Here is a 26,580-nt window from a genome sequence, read left to right as displayed (position 1 = left end):
GAGATGTTTGTTCTCTCAGCGCGGGGGCTCGTCCAACGCCCACAGTAAAAAAATGCAAATGATGACTTTAGTCATCATTGGCATTGAATGAGTTAAAATTCAAAAAGCCAGAAAAGTCAAGCGGATCCTGGACTAGATTTACAGCGAGGTCTCTGATGTTGCTATGGTTAAGCTCAAACTAAGATGAATCAAAAAGGTTAGAAACGGAGGTGGATCGCTGATACCGTGATGCACTTTGATGTAAACAAAACAAGTATTCAATATTTCACGATCACTATCGCTTTAAAGGGACTTCACGAAGTTTTGAATTTTTTTGCTCACGATTGCCCCCTCAGGCCAAAAGCGCAATGGCAGCTTCAATAGTAGGCTCGTGCACGAGGCGCGCATGCTGTACGTGCACACTCCTTAACGAAAATAACAGCTGAGACAGTCCTGTGTGTGTGTGTGTGTGTGTGTGTGGCCCGGAGGACAGAGGACAGGAGAACGTGCAGCTAATTAATGAAATAATTTGGTTCTGTACCTTTCTCTTCAGCACAGCCGACAAAGGTTTAAGATGGGTCAGTCCTCCTGCATGCTCAGATCATTCCCTTCCCTTGCTTGAAAAATTGTTCCAAAATGAAAGTTGAACCCACATCTTTTTTATCTGTGAATTCAATGCCGTTCGGCGAGTCTCAAATAAAAATTTGGGCATCTTACTGTAAAAAATATACCATTAATGTAAAAAATAAACACTTAATAAACTATGTTCACATCCAGAATCAAACCTGGGTCTTCTGCACGAAAGTCCGACGTCTTACTAGGTGAACTAAAGCACCAGTGATGTCTTTTGTATCTGTAACATTTATATCCTTGATGACAGCTGAAACAACGTTCAAAGAACGGTTCGGAGCGAAAATGGCTATTTTGTTGCTCATTTGCAGGAAATATCTAGAAGAAAGTTCTACAGAAAGTAGCTAAGGGTCCTCAGAAATGTAGCTAGGTTCATCACTAGGCGTTAGGAACACTGCCTCTCTCTCTGCTGCTAAAGCTACGGATAGCAAATGCTACGGGCGATGCCTGAGCGTGAACGCGCATGAAGCAGCCTGCTCGACCCGAGCATCTCTCTTTTTCTGTGATTTTACAGAAAAACAGGCGATCACAGTAAAAATGCCAGGGCTCATTCTACAGGACCAGGGCATTGCAGGAGAATGTATGAAGAAGACATTTATTATTTCTATACATGTTTTGGCTGTCAAACTTCCATAATGTCCCTTTAAATAATAAAGTTTTGTATTATGTTTCCCAAAGTTGAGTGAGGGACAGAAAACAATAAACTCACCTGGAGGCCAGCTGGATGTGGCCGGTTTGTTTCCCATTTTACTCCCAGGAGTCCGATGCCAGTTGTCTGTGGAGCCCTGAGGTGGAATCCCTAAACCTTCACTGCCCAGCATGTCATATTGGGAGTAAGGAGACCCTCCTCGTATCTTCATCGCACTGGGTAAAGGGCCTTGAGGGGGAAACAAAAGGTCAGAAATAAGCTTTTGTTAGCATATAGCATGTAGGCGGCGGTGGCACAAGGAGTTAAGTGCTCGCCCCGTAATCGGAAGGTTGCAGGTTGGAGCCCCCGCTCAGTCTGTCGTAGTGTCCTTGGGCAAGACACTTAACCCACGTTGCCTGCTGGTGGTGGTCGGAGGGACCGGTGGCGCCAGTGCTCGGCAGCCTCGCCTCTGTCAGTGCGCCCCAGGGCAGCTGTGGCTACACTGTAGTTCATCCCCACCAGTGTGTGAATGTGTGTGTGAATGGATGAATGACTTGTTGTGTTGTAAAGCGCCTTGGGGGGTTCCAGGACTCTAGAAGTCACTAAATCAAATACAGGCCATTTTACCATATAAATAAATATATGAGCATTTTAACTCACCGTTCTTGAGAAGAGTTGTGTCTGGGGGAGATGGAGCTGGGGAATGTCCCTCCATCATCCATTTAAAGCGAGATTGTTGTCCACCAATGTCCTTCATGCCTCCCATCATGGGACTGACGTCTAGCGCAGACAGGTTCCCACCAGGTGTTAGCCCTGACAACAATAAACAGATCTGTTAAATCAAGCGTTTAGGGAAGGGGGGATCGCACACAGAAGTTGGACTCACCAGCATACATCCCTTGAGTTTTGGCATGAAGATCTGATAGAGGACCCCCCATTCCTGTATGTGAAAGGGGGTCCACCATAGACTGCTTGGACAGGCTTCCTCCCAAGTGAGAGGGGGACAGTTTTGAGCTCCCTGACGTTCCACCTCCGACTCCAACCTGCTGATGCTGCCTCTGTTGCTGTAGAATAGCCATGATCCTTGCCAGCTGTAGAAGTAAAAGTGAATACATGAAACGGTAGGGATGGGTACCTTTGACATTTTAATCGATTCGGTACTAATTCCCGGTACCTACGAATCGATACCGGTACTTAACGGTACCAATTTTAGATACTTTTGAGTGTTTAATATTTTAATTGTCTTTTATAATTAAATATATATTTTTCTCAATATATAACCATATTTGATAAATATCACGATAAATAACATACAACTGTTTGTATTTTAACATCGTCCTTGTAGTTTTATAAGCTGATAATTAAACTGAAGCAAACATCTTTACTGTGAACTAAATTTACTGTGTATCTTCATTCCTTTTACCGTCCTTTTTCATTTGATTTTTCCTACTGGGAAGTTAGAATTTCCGAGGAGAAAGCGAACGCACCATTAGCTGATAACAATGGTGGCAATGGAAGCTAACATATCAAGCTAACGTTATCTTAAACAGATTATTTAACTGCTGGAGCAGATTAAAACGATGATACCTCACTAGGGCTGAAACAAACGATTATTTGGATAATCGATTAATCGGATGGGGTCTCGACACGATTAATCGATTAATCGGATTACATGGGGAAATTTTTAAAAACTGCTAGGGAAACGTTATTTCTCTCCTTCCTTCACTTTATTTAACACAACATTATTAGAAAACAGTTCAATAGCAGAAAAACAACATGCCATCACCTAAATTGTCTTATAAGGTGTATAGACAGAGACCCTAAGCTACATCTATCTGTGACCTAAAATGCTTGGTCCAAGTTAAACAGCTTAAGGGCAATTCTCATCTGTTTTGTTTGATCTCATCTGTTGACATTTATTTTAAATGTAATTAAACATAGGCTGTGAATTAATCAAAATTGATCACTATTTCCAAAAATGACTGAAAAAATATCAAATAAAACAAAAGTAAATGAATGCCATCCTCCTTGCGATGATGCCCTGGGCAACTGCCATAAAGTCACATCAAGAAATGCTGCTGATCATTCCAATGATCCCAAATAGACTCACATTAGGCCACATGAAAGCAACTGAACCCAAAAATATATTAACCAGTATATAACTGCACTCTCACACAACACGCCTGCAGCAACAGTTAGGACTCCTCCCTCCCTTTTAAAAGCGTTTTTGCTTCTGAGGACATTGTGGTTGTAAAACCACATGCTAGTCTGGCCCCGGTGTGATCAACCCGTTTCTGCGGGAATGTGACGGCGGAACCAGGGCCAGATTAACACTTTGTTGTACCCTGGGCAACAATATTCAAGGGCTCCATCATCACGACCCAAGGATCACCATAATGTGGTCACATACAGAATATTTTACTGTAATATGCAGTAAATATACTCAATACTTGAATGCCTGACAACACGTAACCCGCCCAGAGTAACCTTTGACCCACCTTGTGTGGACTGACCAATGAGGAGAGGGTCTTAACTTGAGGCCCTCTCTTCATTAGTCAGTCTGCATGAGACTGACTCTCAACTGACGTTCAGTCATAGGCAGCGAAGCGTCTCTGTGCAGTGCAAAAGCCCGGGTGGACAGTTTGTTTAATGTAGGGTGACCATATTTCCATTTCCAAACAAGAGGACAGGGGATCTGTGCCTATGACGTCACACTATGGCAACGCCACACAAACCATGTTGGGACCCATTTTTGTAAGAACTAAATTAATATCAGATTCTGCCAATTAAAGGGCTCTAAAACAATTCATATGTAAATATTTTGCATATTTAATGCAAAATCTAATTTTTCTGCTTTAGTGCTGCAACAAGGTTTTATTAATAATAAATTATTATACCTTTTGTTTTACTACAGCATCGGTAAGCTTCCTGTGCACAGATGATTAAGGATGCTTGTTTCAGCTGTGAGATTAGACGATAGGATCAATGAAAAAATAAGTTGTCACACACTCCATGGAAACTTTCAGAGAATCCACAAATAGTGGCTTTCAAATAGTTTTGTTACTTTTTGCAAGTTTTTAAAAGAAGCAGATGAGACAGCATGTCTGATAATTTAGTTTTTCATCTGATAAAATTAGAACATGTCAGTAATGTCTGAGGGGCTTTTATAAACACCATATAACTAACACTACTGGAGAGGGCATGAATTACACAGAGGCTTCTGGGGAGCCCAGTTATTGGGGGGGGGGGGGGGGGGCATTTTGCCTTGGCCCCCAAAATGTCTTGAAACGGCCCTGGGTGTGTGACTGAGTTTTGAAGGTGATCTGAATTGTATCAGATGTATAAATATGACATGTGTGTAACTTATTGTTTTTTACTGGTAAAAACGTGTCGTGGAGATAAATCTACCTACATTTGACTTTTCAACACTTTGTTTTGTTTTCTTGTTTTTATTGAACTATTTTCCTGTCCTGTCTGTCTCTCATCTTCCTGCATCTCCTCATAATTCTCCAGAAAATCTGCTGCCTGGATTCTTACCTTTTCACCTCATCAGTTACTTTTGAGCAGATCAAAGGGATCTCCTGACCGAAAAGCGCAGAGCGCGTTTTCGATGCTGCGTCAGTGAGATGACATCACCACAGCACAGGTGAAGAGCTCCGCAGTAGCGAGCTTCAGGCACAAATAAGACAGAAAATAGAGAACATGTGCGGACATGAACGATCGTGTGCTAATTATAGTTTTTTGGTTGCGCCACTTTGAGAATGGACCGTGCGCTGGAAGCAGCTGCCTGGATCGCTGCGCAACAATGCGGAACCGGTTCGCAGCAGCGCAAGTCTGCAGGCTCTCCCTCGCGCTGATCTGCGGCTCTCCCTCGCGCTGATCTGCGGCTCTCCCTTGCGCTGATCTGCGGCTCTCCCTCGCGCTGATCTGCGGCTCTCCCTTGCGCTGATCTGCGGCTCTCCCTCGCGCTGATCTGCGGCTCTCCCTCGCGCTGATCTGATTTGCTCTGGTCTGCGCGCAACGGCGGGCGGGAAGGGGGGGCGCTTTTGGAAGAGTTGTGCAACACAACGAATCGATGACGCAATTCGTTGCCAACGCTTTTAGTAATCTATTTTCATCGAATTTATCGATTCGTTGTTGCAGCCCTATACCTCATACTTAGATCGTTGTCGCTGGTTTCATCTTCACCCAATCACCCGTCGCATTTAGTAAAGTGAAGCCAAACTTTAGAGCGCGTTCATGTTCTAGTCGGAAATTCGGAGTTCCGAGGAGAAAGCGAACGCACCATTAGCAGAATGGAAGCTAACATATCAAGCTAACGTTATCTTACATTTTATTTACCTACCGGAGCTGATTAAGATGAGGATGTCTCACTTAGATCGTTGTCGCTGGTTTCATCATCACCCAGTTACCCATCACATTTAGTGAAGTGGACCCAAGCTTTAGCGTGCGTTCTTTCTACCATGCTGCTCTGTTTATAACTGGCTCGCAGCGACCGACGACGTAACGCTCTTGCGCATGCGCAGCTGTCTAGGCAAGTTCTCGTTATGAAGGACGGGTACCGAAACGAGGCACCGTTTCAAATGACGTGAATCGGTGCTCAGTCGGTACTATGGAATTCGGTCAGTATCTTAAAAAGTACCGAATTCGGTACCCATCCCTATGAAACGGTGACCTGGCCAGTTTAAAAATATCCTCCAGCTTTCAACAAATAAACTCAAGTATCATCAGCCAAACGTGTGTTTGACAACTTTTAATCTAGTCTTGACTGATGTTGGAGCATAAAAATGAGCAGTGTTGAGTTGTAGCAGGATGTCTTCATCTGAAATGCTCACCTGTTGTGGGTCTGGCTGCTGTCTGAGAGGCTGGGGTTGAGGGAACTTCCGCTGGTTCTGCAGAAGCTGCTGCTGTTGCTGCTGCTGCTGCAGCAGGAGCTGACAAGCCTACAAGTCGATCAACACAAACACCAAAAACTGACAAACTAACCACAGCTTTTTTTTTAAACCAACTTACACACAACTTCACAATAAAAGGTAGAATTTAAACTGAGCAGAGTTTAACAAAGCTAATCCAAGCGCCACAAATGAGGTTATCAAAAGAAAAATCATTCTTTCTTTAATTTCAGGGTGATGAGTCAGTGATCTTGGCACGTACCAGATGGAACTGCTGCATGTGGGGGTTAATGTTGGCGAGCATTGCAAGTTGCTGCGGGGAAATCTGAGGCGGGAACACTCCTCCGCCAACACCACCGACTCCTCCCACGCTGCCGACACCTCCTACCCCTCCACCAGGAGAGGGCACCTGCTTCAGCATGGGGCCCGGCACCTGTAGGGCAGAAGAGTTGGGAAGCATGAGGGCTAGGTGTTTGATTATGAAGGATTCCGATTCCAATTCCTTGTTTCGATTGCGGTCCCTATCGATTCCCGATTCTTTCAAGACATGACGTGTTTTACATGAGCTAGCTCGGTGCCGTACACAGCTGGTGTGATCAGCCCTGAAAAGCGTTGATCGCAATTTGCAGATCACGTTTATTTTTTACGGAGATCGGCCGCGGATTCATCTTCCGGTCGGCATTCTAGGAATCGAAATAAAAAACTTTGAACGATTCCGGGAAAAACGAACAGTTGGAACCGGTTCCAATCGATGCTTGATGCCCCAACCTGTTGTCAGTTTGATGATGCAAATAAATATTTGATGCAAAAGTCATGAAAGAAAATAATACGTGAGAAGTTGACAAGTTTAACAAATATTTTCATCATTCCAAATAAACAGAGCTGAAAACAGATGAACCACATCACCCTAAATGACTGAGCTGAGAAAAAATTCAACCTCCAAAAAATCCTCCAAGTCTTGAAAGTCTACCGTCTGACCCCCAACAGCTCTAGTCTGGCCTGTTTAGATGCTAACCGCTAACCTGAGGGGACAGGAACTGATGAGGCACTTGAGCACGTAGCCCCTGGGAGGGGTTCATCGGATGCATGCCAGGCTGGTGCATCCCCCGAGAGGGAGGCATCCCGCCTCCACCAGCACCAAACGCTCCATGGCCACCCACCTGGGATGACAACACAACAGAATATTAGGAGTACCGATATTTCTAATATATTTGCGAAAATATTCAAACGAAAATAAAGACCAGTCATAAAAAGAAGTGTTTCCACTACACTAAGCTGTTTCTGGGACGGGGAGATGAGCTGGTGGCTTCTCAGCCGCTTTGTCATACGTCGTCCCTTTCAGAACTTCGCTAAAGCCTCTTTTAGAAAGCAATGCAGCCAATTAGCCGCAAGGCCGAGTCAGCATCAGGGATCCTTAGGGCGTTTATAGCCAAGTCCATTCAGAGGACGGAGAGAGCAACTGTGTGACGTACAAAGCAGCTTTCCATGACCAGAAGAAGCCACATATAGGAGAAAATGACAGTGTTGTGGCAGGAATTCCACCATATTTAGAAGAAGAAGAAGAAACTATCTTTTTTAATAGCGTCTCTCAAGATAAAAACCACGAGGCGCTTCACAAAAACAAAACATTTAGAATATAGAAAATAATTTAGAAAATGTTTAAAAATATATTAAAATGAGCAAAAATAGGCAATTGTAATTAAAAAATGTTTAAAAAGAGAGAGAGTGAACAGGAAAGAGGGAAATCAGTGGATCCTGAGGAAGGTGGAACAGGTGGGGAGAGCAGAATAAAGAGAGAGGTGAAGAAGGTCATACAAAACCAGCTTGAACAGGTGAGTCTTCAGCTGCTTTTTAAAGGAGACCACTGAGTCCACTGATCTCAGGCTCAGGGGGAGAGAGGTCCAGAGTCTGGGGGCCACAGCAGCAGATGATCTGTCACCTTTGACCTTTAGCCTGGTGCTGCACAACCAGTAGACTTTGATCACTGGACCTCAGGGACCTGCTGGAGGTGTAGGGACTAAGAAGATCACCAATGTAAGATGGTGCTTGTCCATGTAAGTCCCTTTAGACCAGAACCAGGATCTTGAAATGAACCCTGAAGTTGACTGGCAGCCAGTGAAGCTGGAGGAGAAGCGGGGTGATGTGGGTGTGTTTGGAGGACTTGGTCAGAAGCCGAGCACAGGCGTTCTGAACCACCTGTAGACGGTTCAGGGAGGTTCTGCTCAGAGAACCACTCCAGAGCAGATCCTGATAGGTCTACCCAGTCTCTCAGCCTCTCCAGTAGCAGGTGATGGTCAACAGTGTCAAAGGCTGCAGTCAGGTCCAGCAGGACCAGAACAGAACGGTTCCCTGCATCACTGTGGGTCAGAAGGTCATTAGAGACCCTAAGAAGAGCTGTTTCAGTAGAATGAGCTCTACGAAAACCTGACTGGAAGCTATCATAGATGTTATGTTCATCAAGAGCAGCTGTGAGTTGTTTAGCCACAACCTTTTCCAAGATCTTGGAGATGAACGGAAGTTTAGAGATGGGTCTGAAGCTGCTATGGAGAGAGGCGTCGAGACTCGGTTTTTTAAGAAGCGGGTGGATTGCAGCGTTCTTAAAGTAAGCAGGGACCTGACCAGAGACCAGAGAAGCATTAGTTAAAGATGGGACTTAAAAGTCCCAGTCATCATCACTCACTGGTGAAACTATATCTCTGCATTTGACCCACCCCCATGGATGGGAGCGGTAAGCTGCAGCTGCGGCTGTGCTCGGGTTTAACCCCCCAATCCAACCCCTTAAAGCTGAGCGTCAAGCAGGGATGCATTGGGTCCCATTGTTAAAGTCTTTGGAATGACCCGACTGGGATCTGAACCCGGAATCCCAGTCCCAGGACGTACTCCCTACCACGAGGCCACTGAGAAGGTTTTTTCCAGTGTTATGAGTTTAAAAACAGCCATTTTAAAGCTACGGAATAGCTGCTAATGCCTTTCCTTCACTATCAACTCTTCCAATTTCACAAATGCAAGTTGTTTTAGTGATGTCAGCCAACCTCATTTCCTACCGAGTTACAACCAATCAGCATGAGGTAAGGGTTAGGGCCTTTCTGATTACGTAGCCCAGTTCTGCTCCTCTGCTAGTTCCTGGAATGACCCGGCCAGCCCGGTGAAATAGAGACACGCACGTGCCGCACGACTCCGGTAAAATGAGCCGGAGGTTCAGACGGCTGAAACTAACGCGTACCTTTTCACCGTAGATCCCCATGTCAGCAGAGCCCATATCTTTGGAGCTTGGCATGCGGTACCCTCCACCTCCTCTTCCACCCCTCCGCATCTCTCCGTTATAGTCGGTTATTCCTCTCTTGTCTCCTTCCATCTTTTTGTCAACACCCGGGTCATCTCCCTAAAGAGCAAAATCACTTACTTTCACCACTTTATATTAAATGACGATTTGTTTGACAACGTACGAAAGCAGCTGTTTATGATAACAACAGTAAGTGATTACCATACCATGAGCCCCATGTTTGAAAACTGCCGTGTCACTGGATTCATCCAGCTGTCTCCTGGTCCACTCTTTAGAGAAGAAACCAACATTAAATCCCATCAAAGCGAGGCCGAATCCGACCAGAATCGCCCTTCTCACCTTGATGTTGCTTCTTTTTCCTCCGTGAGTCTGACCCCATCCTCCGGAGTTAAAGGACGAGCCACTTCCCTGGGAGCCTGTGCTGTTCCAGACCCCTCCACCGCCATCATCCTCCTCTTCCCAGCTGGAATGCCTGGAGGCTGCAATAGGGATGTCCCCCTTCCCGCCCCAGCTTTCAGCTGATTTAGTGCCTGCAAGAAAAGAAAAAACACGATTTCTTTGATTTAAAACTTTTGGTGCGAACAAGCGTGTCTTTTATAAGTAAAACTGCAACTAGAGTAAAGAATCCGCTGGTGTTCCGGTCACGTGTTTACCAGGTTTTGCAGGGTTTGGAGAAGAGTTCCTCCAGCCTGATGATTTGTTGGGATCCTCTGGTTCCCCCCAACCTGCTGCTGCATCCAACGCCTGCCCCCAGGCAGCAGTACCGTTATCCACAGACTGGGCGCCTCCCCACATGCCTGGAAGGGAATTCGACACTGGGTTGAAAAGCGTGTCGTAAAACAGTTAGCTGCCTTTGTGATGGAAGTACAGCGTACGCTTACCCACTGCACCACTGCCCGGGTTTGAGTTGGTGCTGAGCTGCATCCCTTGCTGCCTCCGAGGAGGTTGCTGCTGCATCGGCGGGCCCTGCTGACCGTGGTTTTGGCTCGCTGTGGCGCTGTTCTTGTCCCACAAGTTCACGTTCTTGTTGGTGTAACGTGTCGGGTCTCCCCACAGCGTCGTGCCGTCATCTATTTCCATTTTACGACTGATGGACTGGGGGGAGGGCTCTTCCCAGCCACTGGGCTCCAGGGAGTCACTCCCGCCCACAGAGATTTGGGGAATTGGGCCGGAGGTCCAGCCCATGCTTTGGTTCTGATTCTTTGAAAGTGGACCTCCACCGCTTGGCCGACTGTTCCACCCTCCTTGTGTGGGTCCTCCCGGCGGATGCTGGCCTTGTGATTGCTGCTGCTGTTGATTTTGGGCTTTCATTGGTGCCGCTGGGCTGTTTGGTATCGGTGCTGCTGCTGCTGCGTTGGGTTTGGCACCCCCCCATTCCTGGTGGGACTTGCCTCCGCCCAAATCTCCTCCTTCCCATCCTCCTCGTTGAGAACTCCCTTCATCCAAAGTCCCCCAAGAGGATCCCTCCTCAGAGTTGACTCTATTTCTTGCATCTCCCCAGCCTCCAACAGAACTAGCGTCTCTCTGTCCCCACTGGTCTCCACCTCCACTCTGTCCTCCCCACCCACCCGTCTCTCCTCCTGAAGACCCCTTCCACCCTCCTGCTCCCTTAGTCTCTGGACCATCTCCCCACCCACTACCTTGTTCTTCGTAGTCCCTCCAGTTCTTTCCTCCTCCTCTGCGGTCTCCCCACTGCTGGTCTTCACTCCTCCACCCTTTGCCATCCTTTTCAGGTGGGAGATCACCCCACCCACCAGCTGTCTTCCCCTGGACATCGCCTTCTGATGGCCCTGCTTTTCTGCCGGTGCTACTCGGCGTAAACGAACCACAGGTGGGCTGTGAGCTACCTCCATCCCAACCATCTCTGACCGTGGCAGATTCGAGGTTTATACCGGCCGTGTGACTACCAGAATCGTGAGAGCCAGAGCCAGCCTCGGATGGATACAGAGAACTCGGATTAGTGCTAGCGGTCACAGTTGCTGATGACGAGTTTCTGCTTCCTGCTCTTGTTTTGGTGTTCAGGTCCCAGGCCACGTTCTGCCTGATCTGGGTCTGCCCCCAGCCGGTGTTGGACAGAACCCTGGGGTCCAGGTCAGATCGGCTGAGCATGCTAAGTAAGGCCACTTCAGCATTGGAGGACTGTTGGGGAGGATTGAGTGTGGACGAGGAGTGCTCCTTTTGCCCACCTCCAGCTGTGGATCCGCCTCCACTAGAGGATGAGGGTCCTCCGTCACTTCCAGCTGTTCCACCCTGCCCTCCAACTGGCCCGTCCCTGCTCTCCATCCCTTTCTGATTGTCCCAAGCTTTTGTCTTAGTTGCAAAATGTGGCGAGGCAGCGTCGTCGAGAGAGCTGCCTCCTCCACCGTCTGCACTGGTGCTGCTTCCATCAACGCCTCTTCCACTTCCTATTGCTAAACTCTGACTTCCTCCGTCTGCTTCTGAACTGCTTCCTGCCCACTCTCCCTGAGATACCGCTGCGGTGGCTGACCCCCCACCATTTCCCTTGCCCCACCTCGTCTTGTCATCCTGACCACCAAACCCCCAAACACCACCTTCCTGCCTCTTAGCTCCACCCCACCCATCCGCACCTGCGCTGGGTTCAGAGGACAATGGAGGCATGGGTCTCCATGAAGACGAAGGAGCGGAGGAGGAAGACGAGGAGCCCTCTTCTTCACCAACAATCCCACAGTTTTTCTCAGCATCACCTTTTTGATTTGGTCCCGCTTCTCTCGGTCCCCCTCCCGAAACTTGATCCAACCCCGGGTTTCCTAAGTGCTGCTCTCCGTCCTTGGCTCCCACGGTTGTGTCAGTGTGCTGCTGGTAGGGACCGGTTTGATTCACAGATGAAAGTGTTTGAGTGGCGATGAGAGTGGTGCTGGCAGAGAATGAGGAAGTGATGGACGAGTGGAGTGGAAAGCTGTCGTTCGCTGAAGTGGACGTCGCGCTCTGTCCCAGGGCGGGCCACGCAGACGGATTAACGCTAGGGTTGAAATTGGCACCAGGGACATTGCTGTTGCCACCCACAGGGTTCTCCTGAGGCCCAGAAGGAAGAAGGGAGACTTTGGAATTGTGAAATGTTGCCTCCGCTTGGGACGAGGTGGACCACACGCCACCACCTGACTGAGCACATTCATTAAGTGTGGAAGAGGAGGAGAGAGGAGTGGAATGAGTTGGCGAGGGATTGTCCATGTCCCCTCCTCCTCCCCCGGCTGCACCCCCCCTCTGCTGCATGTTTCCCTCACCCCATGAGGCACTACTGTTGTTACCAGGACCGTCCTGCTGCTGCATCCCTGTTCCAGCACAGTCAGAGCTCTGTCTGGAACCGGCTGTGATGCAAGGCCAGTCCTCCAGGTCAGTCCCCTCCACAATCACCCTTCCGCAGCCCTGAGAAGGGGGCTGGCTGCTCGAGCCCGCCCCCCATGTGGAATTTGCATAAGTTGAAGTAGTAGAAGAAGACGACTGAGCAGCGACACATGACGAGGATGAGATGGGGGGCGGCGGGGAGGATGAGCCCAGGTTGGAATCTGAAACAGAATCACCACCATTAAGTCCATTTGCAACCATCACCACCCGAGTGTTGTCTTGTTCACGGGCTTCAGTAGAACGCTTCCTTCGGCCGTTTTCATGCTTAACTGGTTGCTGCTGCCAGTTACCTTCCTTAAAGCCACAAAGCTGCCATTCAAATTTAAAAAAACAATCTCCAAACAGCTGATTGTGTCTGAAAACAACATCCAGCCTAAACAGTTCAGACCGACACTGATAAAAGTCTAAGTTAGATTTATTCGACAGCAGAAGAACACGTGTGAGGATTTACTGGCCAGATCATTAAAACATGGTAGCCCACCTGCATGTCCAGCTGTGTTTGTAATGGGATCATCTGCACCCTGTGAGGACGGGGCAGCATCCCAGCCACCGCCTTCTCCGGCATCCCCCCCTCCCCCTCCACCCAGCAGCATGGAGGACAGCGGCGGCTGGCCCCTCTTCAGTAGCACTTTGTGGTCCTGCTGGCAGCGGAACCTCGGCGGGACTTCTCTCGACATGTATCTCTGCTGCTGGGAGGCTTGACTTCCAGAGGGAGAGGAGGAGGGCTGTCCGAGGGCCACAGCAGACCACTGCTTCGCATTGTTCCCGCCACCAGGGAGGACTTGGGCGGAGCCCCCACCTGCTGCACCAGGACTGGGGGATGAAGGGGAAACGGGGCCAGGGCTGGGGGACACCAAGTCTGGGGTGGAGAGTGGCTGGGAACCGGAGGGCTTGGCTGACTCTGGCACTGAAAAGCAAACAGGTGAAAAACGGTTAAGTCATCCATCACGATAATGGAAACCTGAGCGTGGCTCACATTTAGAAAACCTGTGGGTCTTTAATGTGAGCACATCAAGGTGGTGGGCTACTTCTAAAGCCCGTCTGTGTGTAAAAGTCGTGAATAATCCCAGCTTACCTGCCTTCCTAAAAGGAAGCAGGGATAAGAGGTTGTCCTTTCTTTGCTCCGAGTGATTATTTAGATTTGTGAAGAACATTAGATTTGACCATCTAATGGCAGTAACAACGTTTCTGCAGCAGGAATATAAATCTGTTTGTTTTAGGACTACAGGAACACTTTGGTCTCAGCTGCATTGTGGCGTCATGCTGGGGCCTCTACTCTTCCTCCTCTATCTGCTTCCTCTTCAGCACATTCTGAGCTCCTTTTAAGGAGTCTCCTACCATCTTTATGCAGATGACATCCAACTGTACATCTCCTTTAAGCCCCATGAGATGTCTAAGCTGCAGCTGTTACACACCTGCTTAGACTATCAAAACCTGGATGGTTGGGAGCTTTCTTCAGCTGAATGAAGATAAGACTGAGATCCTCATCTGTGCCCCAGACAAGCTGGTTCCCAAAGTCAGAGACTCTCTTGGTCAGCTTGCTTCTCACAACAAACCTTCTGTCAGGAATCTTGGTGTGACCCTTGACCCAGGTCTCACCCTGGATTCTCATGTCAGTTCTCTTGTTCGCTCTTCCTTCTTCCATCTCAGGAACGTTGCTAAGCTGAGTCCCATTCTGTCCCGCTCTGAACTTGAGACAGTTATCCACACTTTCATCTCCTCACGCTTAGACTACTGTAACTCTCTTTTCACGTGTCTGAGCAGAACCTCCCTGAACCGTCTACAGGTGGTTCAGAACGCCTGTGCTCGGCTTCTGACCAAGTCCTCCAAACACACCCACATCACCCCGCTCCTCCTCCAGCTTCACTGGCTGCCAGTCAACTTCAGGGTTCATTTCCTGGAACCGCCCAAGGCGCTTTAAAACACAACCAGTCATTCACCCATTCACACACACGTTCACACACTGGTGGGGATGAGCTACGATGTAGCCACAGCTGCCCTGGGGCGCACTGACAGAGGCGAGGCTGCCGAGCACTGGCGCCACCGGTCCCTCCGACCACCACCAGCAGGCAACGTGGGTTAAGTGTCTTGCCCAAGGACACAACGACAGCGACAGACTGAGCGGGACTCGAATCTGCAATCTTCTGATTACGGGGCGAGCACTTAACTCCTGCGCCACCGTCACCCCACCGCATTTACACCCAAAGATGCTCCATCGGGTTGAGATCTGGTGACTATGGGGGCCGTTGTAGTACAGTGAACTCATCGTCGTGTTCAAGAAACCAATTTGAAATGATTGACTTTTTTGACATGGTGCATTATCCTGCTGGAAGTAGCCATCAGAGGATGGGTACATGGTGGTCATGAATGGATGGACATGGTCAGAAACAATGCTCAGGTAGCTCGTGGCATTTAAACCATGCCCAGTTGGCACTAAGGGGCCTAAAGTGTGCCAAGAAAACATGCCCCACACCATGACACCACCACCACCAGCCTGCACAGTGGTAACAAGGCATGATGGATCCATGTTCTCATTCTGTTCATGCCAAATTCTGACTCCACCATTTGAACGTCTCAACAGAAATCAAGACTCATCAGACCAAGCAACACTTTTCCAGGTGTTTTAGTCAGTAGATTGTTTTAGACTTTTATCAACTTCGGGTTTTTTAAGAACACCTTCGGTTCGGTAAAACTTTTAATATAGGTTTTACCAGGTGTTTTTATAGTTGATAATTTGTGATGTTAACCTTTGAGAGAGTTCTGTTTGTTTTTGGCATTATCTTTATAATGCGCCATCTGTTTGCTCGTTTTTAGAACCTTTTGTTACAAATAAAACCATTTTAAACTCCACCGTCATCTTTCTTATGTTACACCCTCCTTCGCATTTTAACAACACGTCGGGGACGTAACATATATATATATATATATATATATATATATATATATATATATATATATATATATATATATATATATATATATATATATATATATATATATATATATATATATGGTCACGAGCTTTGGGGTAGTGACCAAAAGAACGAGATTGCAGATACAAGCAGCTGAAATGAGTTTTCTCCTGAGGGCGTGCGTCTACAGCGCCGCCACTGAGCCCTCAAAAACAAAGAGAGCCGAGGATATCTAGCGGCAGACATGGTGAAGCTTGAAGAGTACCTTGAGGAGAAACTCTAAAAAATATGAATGTTTTACTTCGTGACTGGAGGAGTGAAAAGAGTGTTTTATTTGTGGACGGTGTCGGTACAGGATCGGCTCGGGGTCCTTCGACTGCCGATGACGTCAAAGTACGGCAAACCCACTCGGAAAAAATACACTACACATCTATACTGTTGGAAAGAATTTAGCAGTTTCGTTATTAAAATAATGTTTCTTAAGACATAAGTTTGTGTTTATAATGGTATTTGTAAAATAAAACACTATATTGTATTCATAATGTTGAACTCCTCTTTGAGCACTTCCCTTGAAGGATCATAGGTATTAGCAACACCTGTGAAATTGTATTTGCAGGAAAGAAGTGTGTCCCGTTTATTGAAGTATTTTGTGTTTAGAGTTTTTGACGTCTTGTCCATGCGTAGTTCAGGTACGCTCATAGCTGCTAGCCAAAACTCTGGAGTTAAAAGTTTTCTGGCTTTACTAAAATACCTGTCTGTACTTATTTGATTGATGGTAGTTTTACTTTCTATTAGACTCCAAATGTAATCATTTGGCACGTTTCTAATTCATAATTTGTAATAATGTAATCAGTGATATTAGCATTAGCATTCCTATGGGTTTTTCCATCTATATTAGCATTGCGCTAACCACTCACTGCCAAATTGTAGCCTTTGCGATTAAAAAATCTCCTTTTGTCACATCGCAATTTAATTGCACATGAAATTAATCGTTCAGCCCTAATATACATGCAGCTCTATGCTAAAAGTGTATTTTCAAAGAGGTAATGATGGATTTCTTTGTAAAAGTTGTCCATCTTTCCAACAGAAAGATTTGCCTGGACCAACGTAACGTGATAACGTTATGCGATTACGTAATTCCGTAAGGTTCACGTTCAGCCAATCAACTACTTTGACGTCATCGGCAGTCGAAGGAGCCCGAGCCGATCCTGCACCGACACCGGAAATGACGGGAAACGTGGGACGCTGAGACCTAAAGGAAGACCCAGGACACGCTGGAGGGACTACGTCTCTCAGCTGGCCAGGGAACGCTTTGGGATTCTCCCAGATGAGCTGGGGAGAGGGAAGTCTGGGCCTCTCAACTTAGGCTGCTGCAACGCGACCCAACTCTGGATAAGTGGTTGAAAATCTCTCTCTCGCTCTCTCGCTTTTGTGAAGCGCCTCATGACTTTTATCTTGAGAGGTGGTATATCAAAAATCGTTTTCTCCTGCTGAGGTGATGGTGGAGCTGGTTCTTCTGGACGACCATAATCACCCTGAAAATGAAGCCAGCAGCTTTCAGCTGCTCCGATACGATTATCGTTATCGTCAGGATGTCGGAAGGTTGCAGGCATGAGCCCCGCTTGGTCTGTTCCCATCGTTGTGTCTTCGGGCAAGACACGTAACCCACCTCGCCTGCTGCTGGTGGTTGGAGGGACTGGTGGCGCCATAAGGCAGACTCCCCTCTGTCAGTGCGCCCCAGGGCAGCTGTAGCTACAATGTGGCTCATCACCACCAGGGTGTGAATAGGTGAATGGTCGTGTTGTAAAGCGCCTTGGGAGGTTCCAGGACTCTAGAATGCGCTCTATCAAATACAGGCCATTTATTTCACATAATAACATTTTGAGCAAAGCTTTAAATGAACACGTCGCTTTTATAATCAAGCTAAGAAGTCAATCTTTAACTCAAATCTCTTCTGATTCTGTGTGATAAGTTAGCTAAAAGCGAAGCTAACGCTAACTCCTCTCCTCTCCGTTTTGACCAAGCTTTTAATCCAGACCACCAAATATTTTCTAGCGGTTCGAGCACCAACACATCGTACCGAGTTGTGTCTTCCTCAGCTTATAAAAGTTGTTTAGGTGTTGTGCTGTTAACTGTGTTTGGCGTTGAATCTTCTGGAAGCCTGCGTTGGACCTCGCTTCTTTAGCTCACAGCTACCCTCCTGTAATATCACACACGAGAGTCTGCAGCACTCAAAACATGGTCAGTCGTTCACTGTAATGTGTGAAAACCTCAGATTGTTTAGAAAATCCCTGAATTGTTGGATCACATCCATGTATTTAGAGGAAATTCTATTCAGCAGTTTGCATTTTCTGCACGATAGAAACCTCAGAGCTCCAGTTGGCCCTGAGGGAACATAAACTGTCTGCTTGGATCCGGAACGTTCAGGAACTGAGCTACAGTTGGTGAGACAGAAGTCATTCATGACTTTTACACAGAGAAAGGCTTCAAACCGGCTCAAATGTCATCTTAACACCCAGAAACAAACTTTATGATCAACAACACGTTGATCATGGCGTTTGCTGCCATTCCTGACGGAACCAGTTTTAAACAAAAAGTCGACTCGTACCTTTGATTTTCTGTTCTGGCACCTAGAAGAGAAGAGAAGGAGCAAACATTTGAGTTAAACACACTTTAACAACAAGACCGGCATACTTTCACTTCAGTTAAAGAAATAAACCCCGAGTCTATTTTCCCTGGAGCATTGCTGCACCTGATAAACACAAGAACAGCACGGCTCAAGCATGCAGAGGAGTGGAATTCATTTGTGAATTCTTATGAAGCTCTGAGCAGGAATGGTGAAGCGAACGCAGAGTACCTGAGCCAGTTTCAGACCAACTTAGCATGCATGCCTGCATAAGTACTTAGCTTCCTTCATTCTTAGGCGATGTATTTTTAACATCTTTATCTGAGTTACAGGAAATCCCAAATGGCCCTTTGATTACTTCTACGGTCTGACTGTCAGCAATAAATAAATAAATAAGTAAATAACCTTCTGAGAGGTTTCCCTTTTCTTTTTCTCTTCTTTCTTCTTTTTCTTGTCTTCCATGAACTGCTGTTCCCCTTCTTGATTCTCCTGTCTGTGAAAAGCAACGTACACATTCAATTATTTATGCTATTAAAGCCCCACAGAATCACGTTTGGCTGCACTCGGAACAGACGCGTGCAACTATTTTATGCACGTCTGAATGCACGTTTTCACCAGATCCATGGATGTCAGTTATAAGGAGTGTAACATTAACCAGGGATGACAGGCCTCGGTAGGCCGTCTTCTCACTGCATAATTCATTGACCAGCAAACCATTGTGATTCCAGCTGGCAGACAACACGGGCAGAAGCCAAACAAACACACAAGTTCAAACATTTCTGCAAAAATCAAGTTCTCTTTTCATTGGTGCAGAGAACGCATTAGGAGCATAACCCAGAGGTCACCCTAACCCTAACCCTGACCACGTGAGCCAGAGGCAAACACTTGTTTTACATCCTCAGAGCTAATCTTACATCCGGACATAATATTGTGCAAGAATAAAAAGATGCAGCATGTATTTAAGACACGAGTGTTTATGCGGACAGCGATGTGATCTGAGATTTCGGATTTTATTGAATGGTGGCGTGATTTTCTACGAGGCCAACTAAGCTGCACGTAATTAGCACGGTGTCGGAGAGCACCGATGAAACGTACAGGAGAACTTCAGAAGAAGAAGAAAATATCATTGCTATAGCGCCTCTCATGATAAAAATCCTGAGGCGCTTCACAAAAACAAAAAATGTAAAAATATAAAAAATAATTTAGAAAATGGTTAAAAATATATTTAAAATGAGCAAAAATAGACAATTATGATTTAAAAAATGTTAAAGACAGAGAGTGAATAGGAAAGAGGGAAATCAGTGGATCCTGGGGAAGGTGGAATAGGTGGGGAGAGCAGAATAAAGAGAGAGTGGTGAAGAAGGTCATACAAAAGCCAGCTTGAACAAGTGAGACTTCAGCTGCGTTTTAAAGGAGACCACTGAGTCCACTGATCTCAGGCTCAGGGGGAGAGAGGTCCAGAGTCTGGGGGCCACAGCAACAGATGATCTGTCACCTTTGGTCTTTAGCCTGGTGCTGCACAACCAGTAGGCTTTGATCACTGGACCTCAGGGACCTGCTGGGGGTGTAGGGACTAAGAAGATCACCAATGTAAGATGGTGCTTGTCCATGTAAGGCCCTATAGACCAGAACCAGGATCTTGAAATGAACCCTGAAGTTGACTGGCAGCCAGTGAAGCTGGAGGAGGAGCGGGGTGATGTGGGTGTGTTTGGAGGACTTGGTCAGAAGCCGAGCACAGGCATTCTGAACCACCTGTAGACGGTTCAGGGAGGTTCTGCTCAGACACGTGAAAAGAGAGTTACAGTAGTCTAAGCGTGAGGAGATGAAGGTGTGGAGAACTGTCTCAAGTTCAGAGCGAGACAGAATGGGACTCAGCTTAGCAATGTTCCTGAGATGGAAGAAGGAAGAGCGAACAAGAGAACTGACATGAGAATCCAGGGTGAGAGCTGGGTCAAAGGTCACGCCAAGATTCCTGACAGAAGGTTTGGTGTGAGAAGCAAGCTGACCAAGAGAGTCTCTGACTTTGGGAACCAGCTTGTCTGGGGCACAGATGAGGATCTCAGTCTTATCTTCATTCAGCTGAAGAAAGTTCCCAGCCATCCAGGTTTTGATAGAGTCTAAGCAGGTGTGTAACAGCTGCAGCTTAGACATCTCATGGGGCTTAAAGGAGATGTACAGTTGGATGTCATCTGCATAAAGATGGTAGGAGATTCCTTTGAAGGAGCTCAGGATGTGCTGACGAGGAAGCAGATAGAGGAGGAAGAGCAGAGGCCCCAGCACGGAACCTTGTGGGACACCATGGGTAAGAGAGGTGGTGGAGGAGGACCTAAACTTGGAGACAGCCACAGAGAAGGAGCGCTCAGAGAGATAAGAGGAGAACCACTCCAGAGCAGATCCTGATAGGTCTACCCAGTCTCTCAGCCTCTCCAGTAGCAGGTGATGGTCAGCAGTGTCAAAGGCTGCAGTCAGGTCCAGCAGGACCAGAACAGAACTGTCCCCTGCATCACTGTGGGTCAGAAGGTCATTAGAGACCCTACGAAGAGCTGTTTCAGTAGAATGAGCTCTACGAAAACCTGACTGGAAGCAATCATAGATGTTATGTTCATCAAGAGCAGCTATGAGTTGTTTAGCCACAACCTTTTCCAAGATCTTGGAGATGAACGGAAGTTTAGAGATGGGTCTGAAGCTGCTATGGAGAGAGGCGTCGAGACTCGGTTTTTTAAGAAGCGGGTGGATTACAGTGTTCTTAAAGTAAGCAAGGTCCGGACCAGAGACCAGAGAAGCATTAATTATAGAGAGCACGCTGGGACCGATGGACAGAAAAGCACTTTTAAACAAAGATGAGGGTAAGATGTGGAGGGGGCATGCAGAGGTCTTCATAGAGTTAACTAATTTGGTTAACTCAGGCAAAGAAACAGGAGCAATGCTATCTAGGATGATGGGCCTGGTTGGAGTCTGGAGAGGCGGCGATAAGGCTGAAGGAGAGATGCTAGATCTAACCTTATTGACTTGTTCACAAAGAAAGGCAGAAAGTTCTCACAGTCTGCAACAGAGTGGATGGAGGCTGTAGGAGAGGCAGGAGAGACGATGCTGCTGATGGTGTTAAACAGCACCTTGGGGTTCCCTTTGCTCTGGGACACCAGGTTGGAGAAATAGGAAACCCTAGTGTCTCTGACTGCAGAATTGAAGGATGTCAGAAGATTCTTTAGGTTCAGCAGATGGACGTGGAGATGGGTTTTCTTCCACAAACCCTCAATTTTTCTGCATTGGCGCTTCAGGCTGTCATTAAACCAGGGAGTAGGGTTCACTGCAGGAACTGATCTGGTTCTCAAAGGACAGATGTAGTCCAGAATGGAGAGGCAGTGCTCGTTAAACTGAGAAGTTAAGCAATCTGGGTTGTTATCAGTAGAACAGGGTGGATCAAAAGCAGCAGAAACATTGCTAGCTGTGCTCTCATTAAGAAAACGAGAACTAACCATATGGCGAGCAGGAGGTGGGGACGCAGAAACTGACAAGTTAAAGAAAATGCGATGGTGATCTGAAATATAAACGTCCTCAGGACAAACACTGCCAGCATTTAGACTCAGGGTAAAAACAAGGTCTAGAGTGTGCCCCCTGGTGTGTGTGGGGCCAGAAACATGCTGGGTAAAGCCGAAGGAGTCCATAAGGCTGGAGAAATACATGGCAAAGTGATTGGAGGGATCATCAACGTGGATGTTAAAAGTCACCAACAATCACCAGTCTGGACAGCTTCACAGTGGAGGATAGAAAGTCACTAAACTCCTGAAGGAAAGAACTGTTTGGACCAGGTGGACGATAGACCACAGCACAGTAGAACGGGTCCTTACGCCTGACTTTAACCAGCTGCAGTTCAAATGATAAATGACCCGCACTTGTATAGCGCCTCTCAGGGTAAGGACTCCAAAGCGCTTTACACTACAGTGTATCATTCATCCATTCACACACACATTCACGCACTGATGGTGATGAGCTACAATGTAGCCACAGCTGCCCTGGGGCACACTGACAGAGGCGAGGCTGCCGAGCACAGGCGCCACCGGTCCCTCCGACCACCACCAAAGGAAGCAAAGTGACCAGAGGTTGTAGAGCTACATGGAAGATGGTCTCTGAAAACAACAGCTAGGCCTCCACCACGACCAGAACCCCGGGGCTGGCTAAGAAAAGAATAACCACTTGGGCAGAATTCAATCAGACCAGAATAATCAGATGTTTGCTGCCAAACTTCAGTCAGAAACAGAAAATCCAGGTTTTTATAAAGAATTAAATCATTGAGCAGGAAGATCTTGTTACCGGAAAATAAAAAAGATGCAGCATGTATTTAAGACACGAGTGTTTATGTGGACAGCGATGTGATCTGAGATTTCGGATTTTATTAAATGGTGGCGTGATTTTCTACGAGGCCAACTAAGCTGCACATAATTAGCACGGTGTCGGAGAGCACCGATGAAACGTACAGGATAACTTCAGGGTTTAATCCCGCGGACTAATGCACCAAACGGCACTTTATCTGGATGGAAAACAAGGAATCCCCACATGGCAGATCTCTAAAGAGCAATTATGTAAATAACGCGGCTGCAGCAGCTAGAGGCTAGCTGAGCAGCTTTCCTCGCAGCTAAAACAGACTTTAACCTAAAAAGTTCGGTCTGTGCTTTGACCGAGAGAGCTCCGAAACACCACAGCCTGGGAGCATTAAATACGAACGTCGTGTTTAACCGAACGTGCCACTTTGGTTTGTCTCTGTTCTGAACGGGGTTTCTTTTCTTTTAACCAAGATAATCTCGCAACTCTTCCCTGAAAACATAAACAACCGGTAGGCTAGTAAACAAACCACCAAGATACTGTTACGCATGTTTGCCAGAGCCAAATTACATGACGAACTTGTAGTGTGACGTTTCTTCTTCGTCGCCTAAAAACAAGCGAAGTTAAATATAAATAAAGGAAACGTTTTGTTAATAACATAAGTGCAATCAATTCTCCTAAATTATTCATCTTAGAATCACTCACCTCGGGAATCACACAGGACATAAAGTGCTTCTGTGCAAAAATTCTTGCAGACCTACCGCTAGCAGGCTAGCAAGGTAGCTAGCCTAGCGAGCTAGTTCTTCGAGGCTTTCAAGGCTAAATTGAATAAGAAATGACATCACCACTAAGCGAAAATGTTACTCGCAGGGGGAGAAAGAAAATACGCGAATATCCTTCTTTAGCGCGACCGTAGTTCTCAAGCTGTAAACAAACCATGCATAACCCCTTGATGACTGTCAGACGCTATATAATCGGATAGTTTACTATCGGCCATTTTGCTTCTGTGTGGTGGTTTTAGCATATCAGCGGTCTGGTTGTTGATCACAGAGGGGAGGAGGAGCGCCGACAGTACTGCCCCTGTCCACCAGAGGACGCTTTAAAATGCAAACACACACACACACACACACACACACACACACACACACACACACACACACACACACACACACACACACACACACACACACACACACACACACACACACACACACGGGAACGTGTTTAGTCGAGATTTGTTCCCCAAGTCGAAATCCGCCCATTTTCGTCCAAGAAACAAGTGTTTAAAGCAATATAATTCTCTGAAAATGTCTTAAAAAAGAAAATTATTAATTTTTGTTTAAAAAACAGCGTTTCATGTGTTTTTTAGGTCAATTGGATGGAAATACAATAACTCAAGCATTTAATATCCAGCTCTCGAGATTAAGGATTTTCCTGCCCTCTGGTGGATAAAAGTTGTCACTACAGGCAGCGTTCATAAAGTTAAACATGACATTACCTATTAGCTTTTCAGTTTCCTTCAAAATAAAACACACCACTTAAATAGTATGGCTGGGTTTCAAATTAGTATTAACAGCATAGTTAGTCTAAATTACGGGAATTACAAAACGTTTTCACTTATACAAACTACAAAACTACTCAAATTTAATACATCTTTTCAATTATCAGTGTTCAACAATATTAAATCAATTAGCTAAAGCAGTCAGCTGGCTATAGCAAATGCCCTCTGGTGGCAACAAGGCAAAACTAAATCACCGGGAATTTTACTCTTATACAGTAAAAGTGAGTTATTCATAGGTAATAAAAAATAAAAACAAAGAAAAGATCACTCCAACACATTTGTAAAAGTTGGCTGCCCTGTTATTGTTGTGATTCTTAAAATAAACAATGACAAACAGAGAGGTTTTGCCTAAATGTCACTTTTATTCTTTGAAATGAAACGTTCATGCAAAAATATTAAAGTAAACATTTGCTTTCCATCCTAGTTTAAGTCAGTTTATTGAAGCGGGTTACAACAAAGGTAGGGTTTTAAAAACTTCAAAGAAATGTACAATTTTTAAAAAGTCTTGATAAAAAAGTCACAGTAGTTTGATAAAATATTACATTTGAAAAATACAGTGTATCAATCAAAGTACTCCGACAATAACGTGGTAAAATGCTCCTAGGAGTTTCCTGAAGGTCTCCCTCTACCTTTGCTATGTGGCTCAGGTCTCTATGTTTATTATTTACTCTCTCTGTTGTAGCAGACAGTCACAAATTGATACATACACACATATATAAACTGTTTATATATGTTTATAATAAACATATCTGTGGAGAGTAAAGTTTGACGTTAGGGTGCACACAGCCCTGTCATCTAAAGCCTATCGAGTTCAACCCAGGCTACTGCCCTCTGCTGGCTCTGGATTGTATTGCACAGGACTTCCAGCAGCTCCTCCGTGCTGCTCCAGGTGTTGGGTTCCAACCTGTAGTAAAGCATGGGCAGGGTTTCCAGCTGCAGCTCTTCGGCATGACACATCTCTTCCATTAGCTTGTCTTCTCCCCAACTTGGAAAAAGCTTCCTGTTACAAATATCAGCACAAGATCATGTTGTAGTGACGTCATTCACTCAGAGCAGTGACCAAGTTACTGAGGACACCAAGAACATCTTTGGTTAAAAGCGAAAGCAGTTTGTACTCACCTTAGCTTCTTGTGCTTTTTGTGTTTAGAGCGAATGTGGATGACGATGGGGTAAATCCCCCGCCTCAGTAAGCTCTCAACGCTGTGTAGCCCCAGCTCGAGCAAACAATGCCTGTCCTGTGTCAAAGAGAACGAGGAATAATGTGTAACAGTGTCCAGTCAGCAGTGGTGAGGCCTGTGTTTTTGTTCCCTGGGCCAAAAGAAATGCAGGCTGAAAGAGTTTTCTTTTAGGATAAAAGAAAAGACACAAAGAGTCCAACACACTGTTGTTTTTACCTGAGTGATGACATCCTGTATCGACTCTAGCCGAATGCCGTAAGCCTGCTCTGGACTGCAGGAATCCAAGAAAAAGATCTTCTTATCTTGTCTCTCTGACGCTGGAACAGGCTCTACCAACAGGAACCAGGAACAACGATGAGCACTCCTGAGTGTTTGTGGAGAACATCGTGGATTTGTCTATGTAGTGCTCACCAGCTGGGCAAGTGCTGAACATCAAAGCAGACTCCGCTGGCTGCAGCAGCCTCTCAATCAGACCTCGAGACAGAAGAGATGGGGAGAAGATGACCGGTCGCTTCGTCTGAACTTGCACTGGTTGCACCAAACTGTACGGGATTAAATGATCCTCATTGCCTGGGTGGAGAAACGGCTACGTGAAAAATGCACCCAAGTAATGGAAAATGAATGTTTTACCCTGACACTTACGTTTGTTGAGAGTGTAAAGAACGTGCTGAGATGAACCAACACCACCGCGACAGCTGGGATCCACAGCTTTCACCAGGCGAATACGGCTAGAGGGCTTCTTTAAAAACTAGACCAACAGCACAATAAAATATTTGTTTCATTTAGGAAAATGCTTAAAGCAGCATTCCAGAGTTTTCCCCCCTTTCAGTAATTATGTCTGAAAGCAGAAGTCACATCGTTATCAGTTTTTACTAATTTCTACGGCTATAGAATAAACAAATGTGTGCATCTTATTTCCAGCTGTCCTTTCTACAATAGAGATAGTTGTAAGAAAGTATCGACACGGCAATACATCGCAATATTTTTTCCTGTGATATTACATTGATGTTTAAAAGCTTTGTATCAAAAATATCCATTTGGCAATGTATCTCGATATTTTATCCTGCAATACCATTTTGATATTCAAAGGCTGTGTGTCAAATTTTTACATGCAAACTTTTGTGTATTTTCTTTTCTTTTGGTGCAATTCAAATGTCGACCGCTAGTTGGCAGCAGTGTGCAATGGGTTTCGTTTCCACCATTGAACA

General features: G+C 46.1%; 2 protein-coding genes across 2 annotated transcripts in view; both read right to left on the bottom strand.

Moving 5' to 3' along the window:
• The window catches only part of LOC107376151 (trinucleotide repeat-containing gene 6B protein), a 30,292-nt gene extending 6,611 nt beyond the window's left edge, over positions 1 to 23,681 (bottom strand). The window contains exons 1-15 of the mRNA XM_070542852.1: positions 23,339 to 23,681; positions 18,719 to 18,806; positions 18,296 to 18,317; positions 13,257 to 13,682; positions 10,294 to 12,936; positions 10,066 to 10,209; positions 9,752 to 9,942; positions 9,619 to 9,681; positions 9,353 to 9,511; positions 7,152 to 7,289; positions 6,392 to 6,562; positions 6,073 to 6,180; positions 2,124 to 2,328; positions 1,898 to 2,050; positions 1,319 to 1,486 (exon numbers count right to left, since the gene is read on the bottom strand). Coding sequence (XP_070398953.1) covers positions 1,319 to 1,486; positions 1,898 to 2,050; positions 2,124 to 2,328; positions 6,073 to 6,180; positions 6,392 to 6,562; positions 7,152 to 7,289; positions 9,353 to 9,511; positions 9,619 to 9,681; positions 9,752 to 9,942; positions 10,066 to 10,209; positions 10,294 to 12,936; positions 13,257 to 13,682; positions 18,296 to 18,317; positions 18,719 to 18,775 — 4,648 coding nt within the window. The 5' untranslated portion in view covers positions 18,776 to 18,806; positions 23,339 to 23,681. The remainder of the gene's footprint in view (positions 1 to 1,318; positions 1,487 to 1,897; positions 2,051 to 2,123; positions 2,329 to 6,072; positions 6,181 to 6,391; positions 6,563 to 7,151; positions 7,290 to 9,352; positions 9,512 to 9,618; positions 9,682 to 9,751; positions 9,943 to 10,065; positions 10,210 to 10,293; positions 12,937 to 13,256; positions 13,683 to 18,295; positions 18,318 to 18,718; positions 18,807 to 23,338) is intronic.
• Positions 23,682 to 24,532: 851 nt separating this feature from the next.
• zmp:0000000896 (caspase recruitment domain-containing protein 11) overlaps positions 24,533 to 26,580 on the bottom strand; it is a 28,225-nt gene continuing 26,177 nt past the window's right edge. Inside the window, exons 20-24 of the mRNA XM_015945338.3 lie at positions 26,015 to 26,120; positions 25,784 to 25,942; positions 25,589 to 25,701; positions 25,314 to 25,429; positions 24,533 to 25,194 (exon numbers count right to left, since the gene is read on the bottom strand). Of these exons, the coding sequence (XP_015800824.3) occupies positions 24,990 to 25,194; positions 25,314 to 25,429; positions 25,589 to 25,701; positions 25,784 to 25,942; positions 26,015 to 26,120 (699 nt within the window). The 3' untranslated portion in view covers positions 24,533 to 24,989. The remainder of the gene's footprint in view (positions 25,195 to 25,313; positions 25,430 to 25,588; positions 25,702 to 25,783; positions 25,943 to 26,014; positions 26,121 to 26,580) is intronic.

Source organism: Nothobranchius furzeri, chromosome 12 (genome assembly GCF_043380555.1).
Source record: "Nothobranchius furzeri strain GRZ-AD chromosome 12, NfurGRZ-RIMD1, whole genome shotgun sequence".
NCBI classification, from domain to species: Eukaryota; Metazoa; Chordata; class Actinopteri; order Cyprinodontiformes; family Nothobranchiidae; genus Nothobranchius; species Nothobranchius furzeri.
The sequence above is the reverse complement of the archived record's forward strand: the minus strand, read 5'-3'. Positions and strand labels throughout refer to the sequence as shown.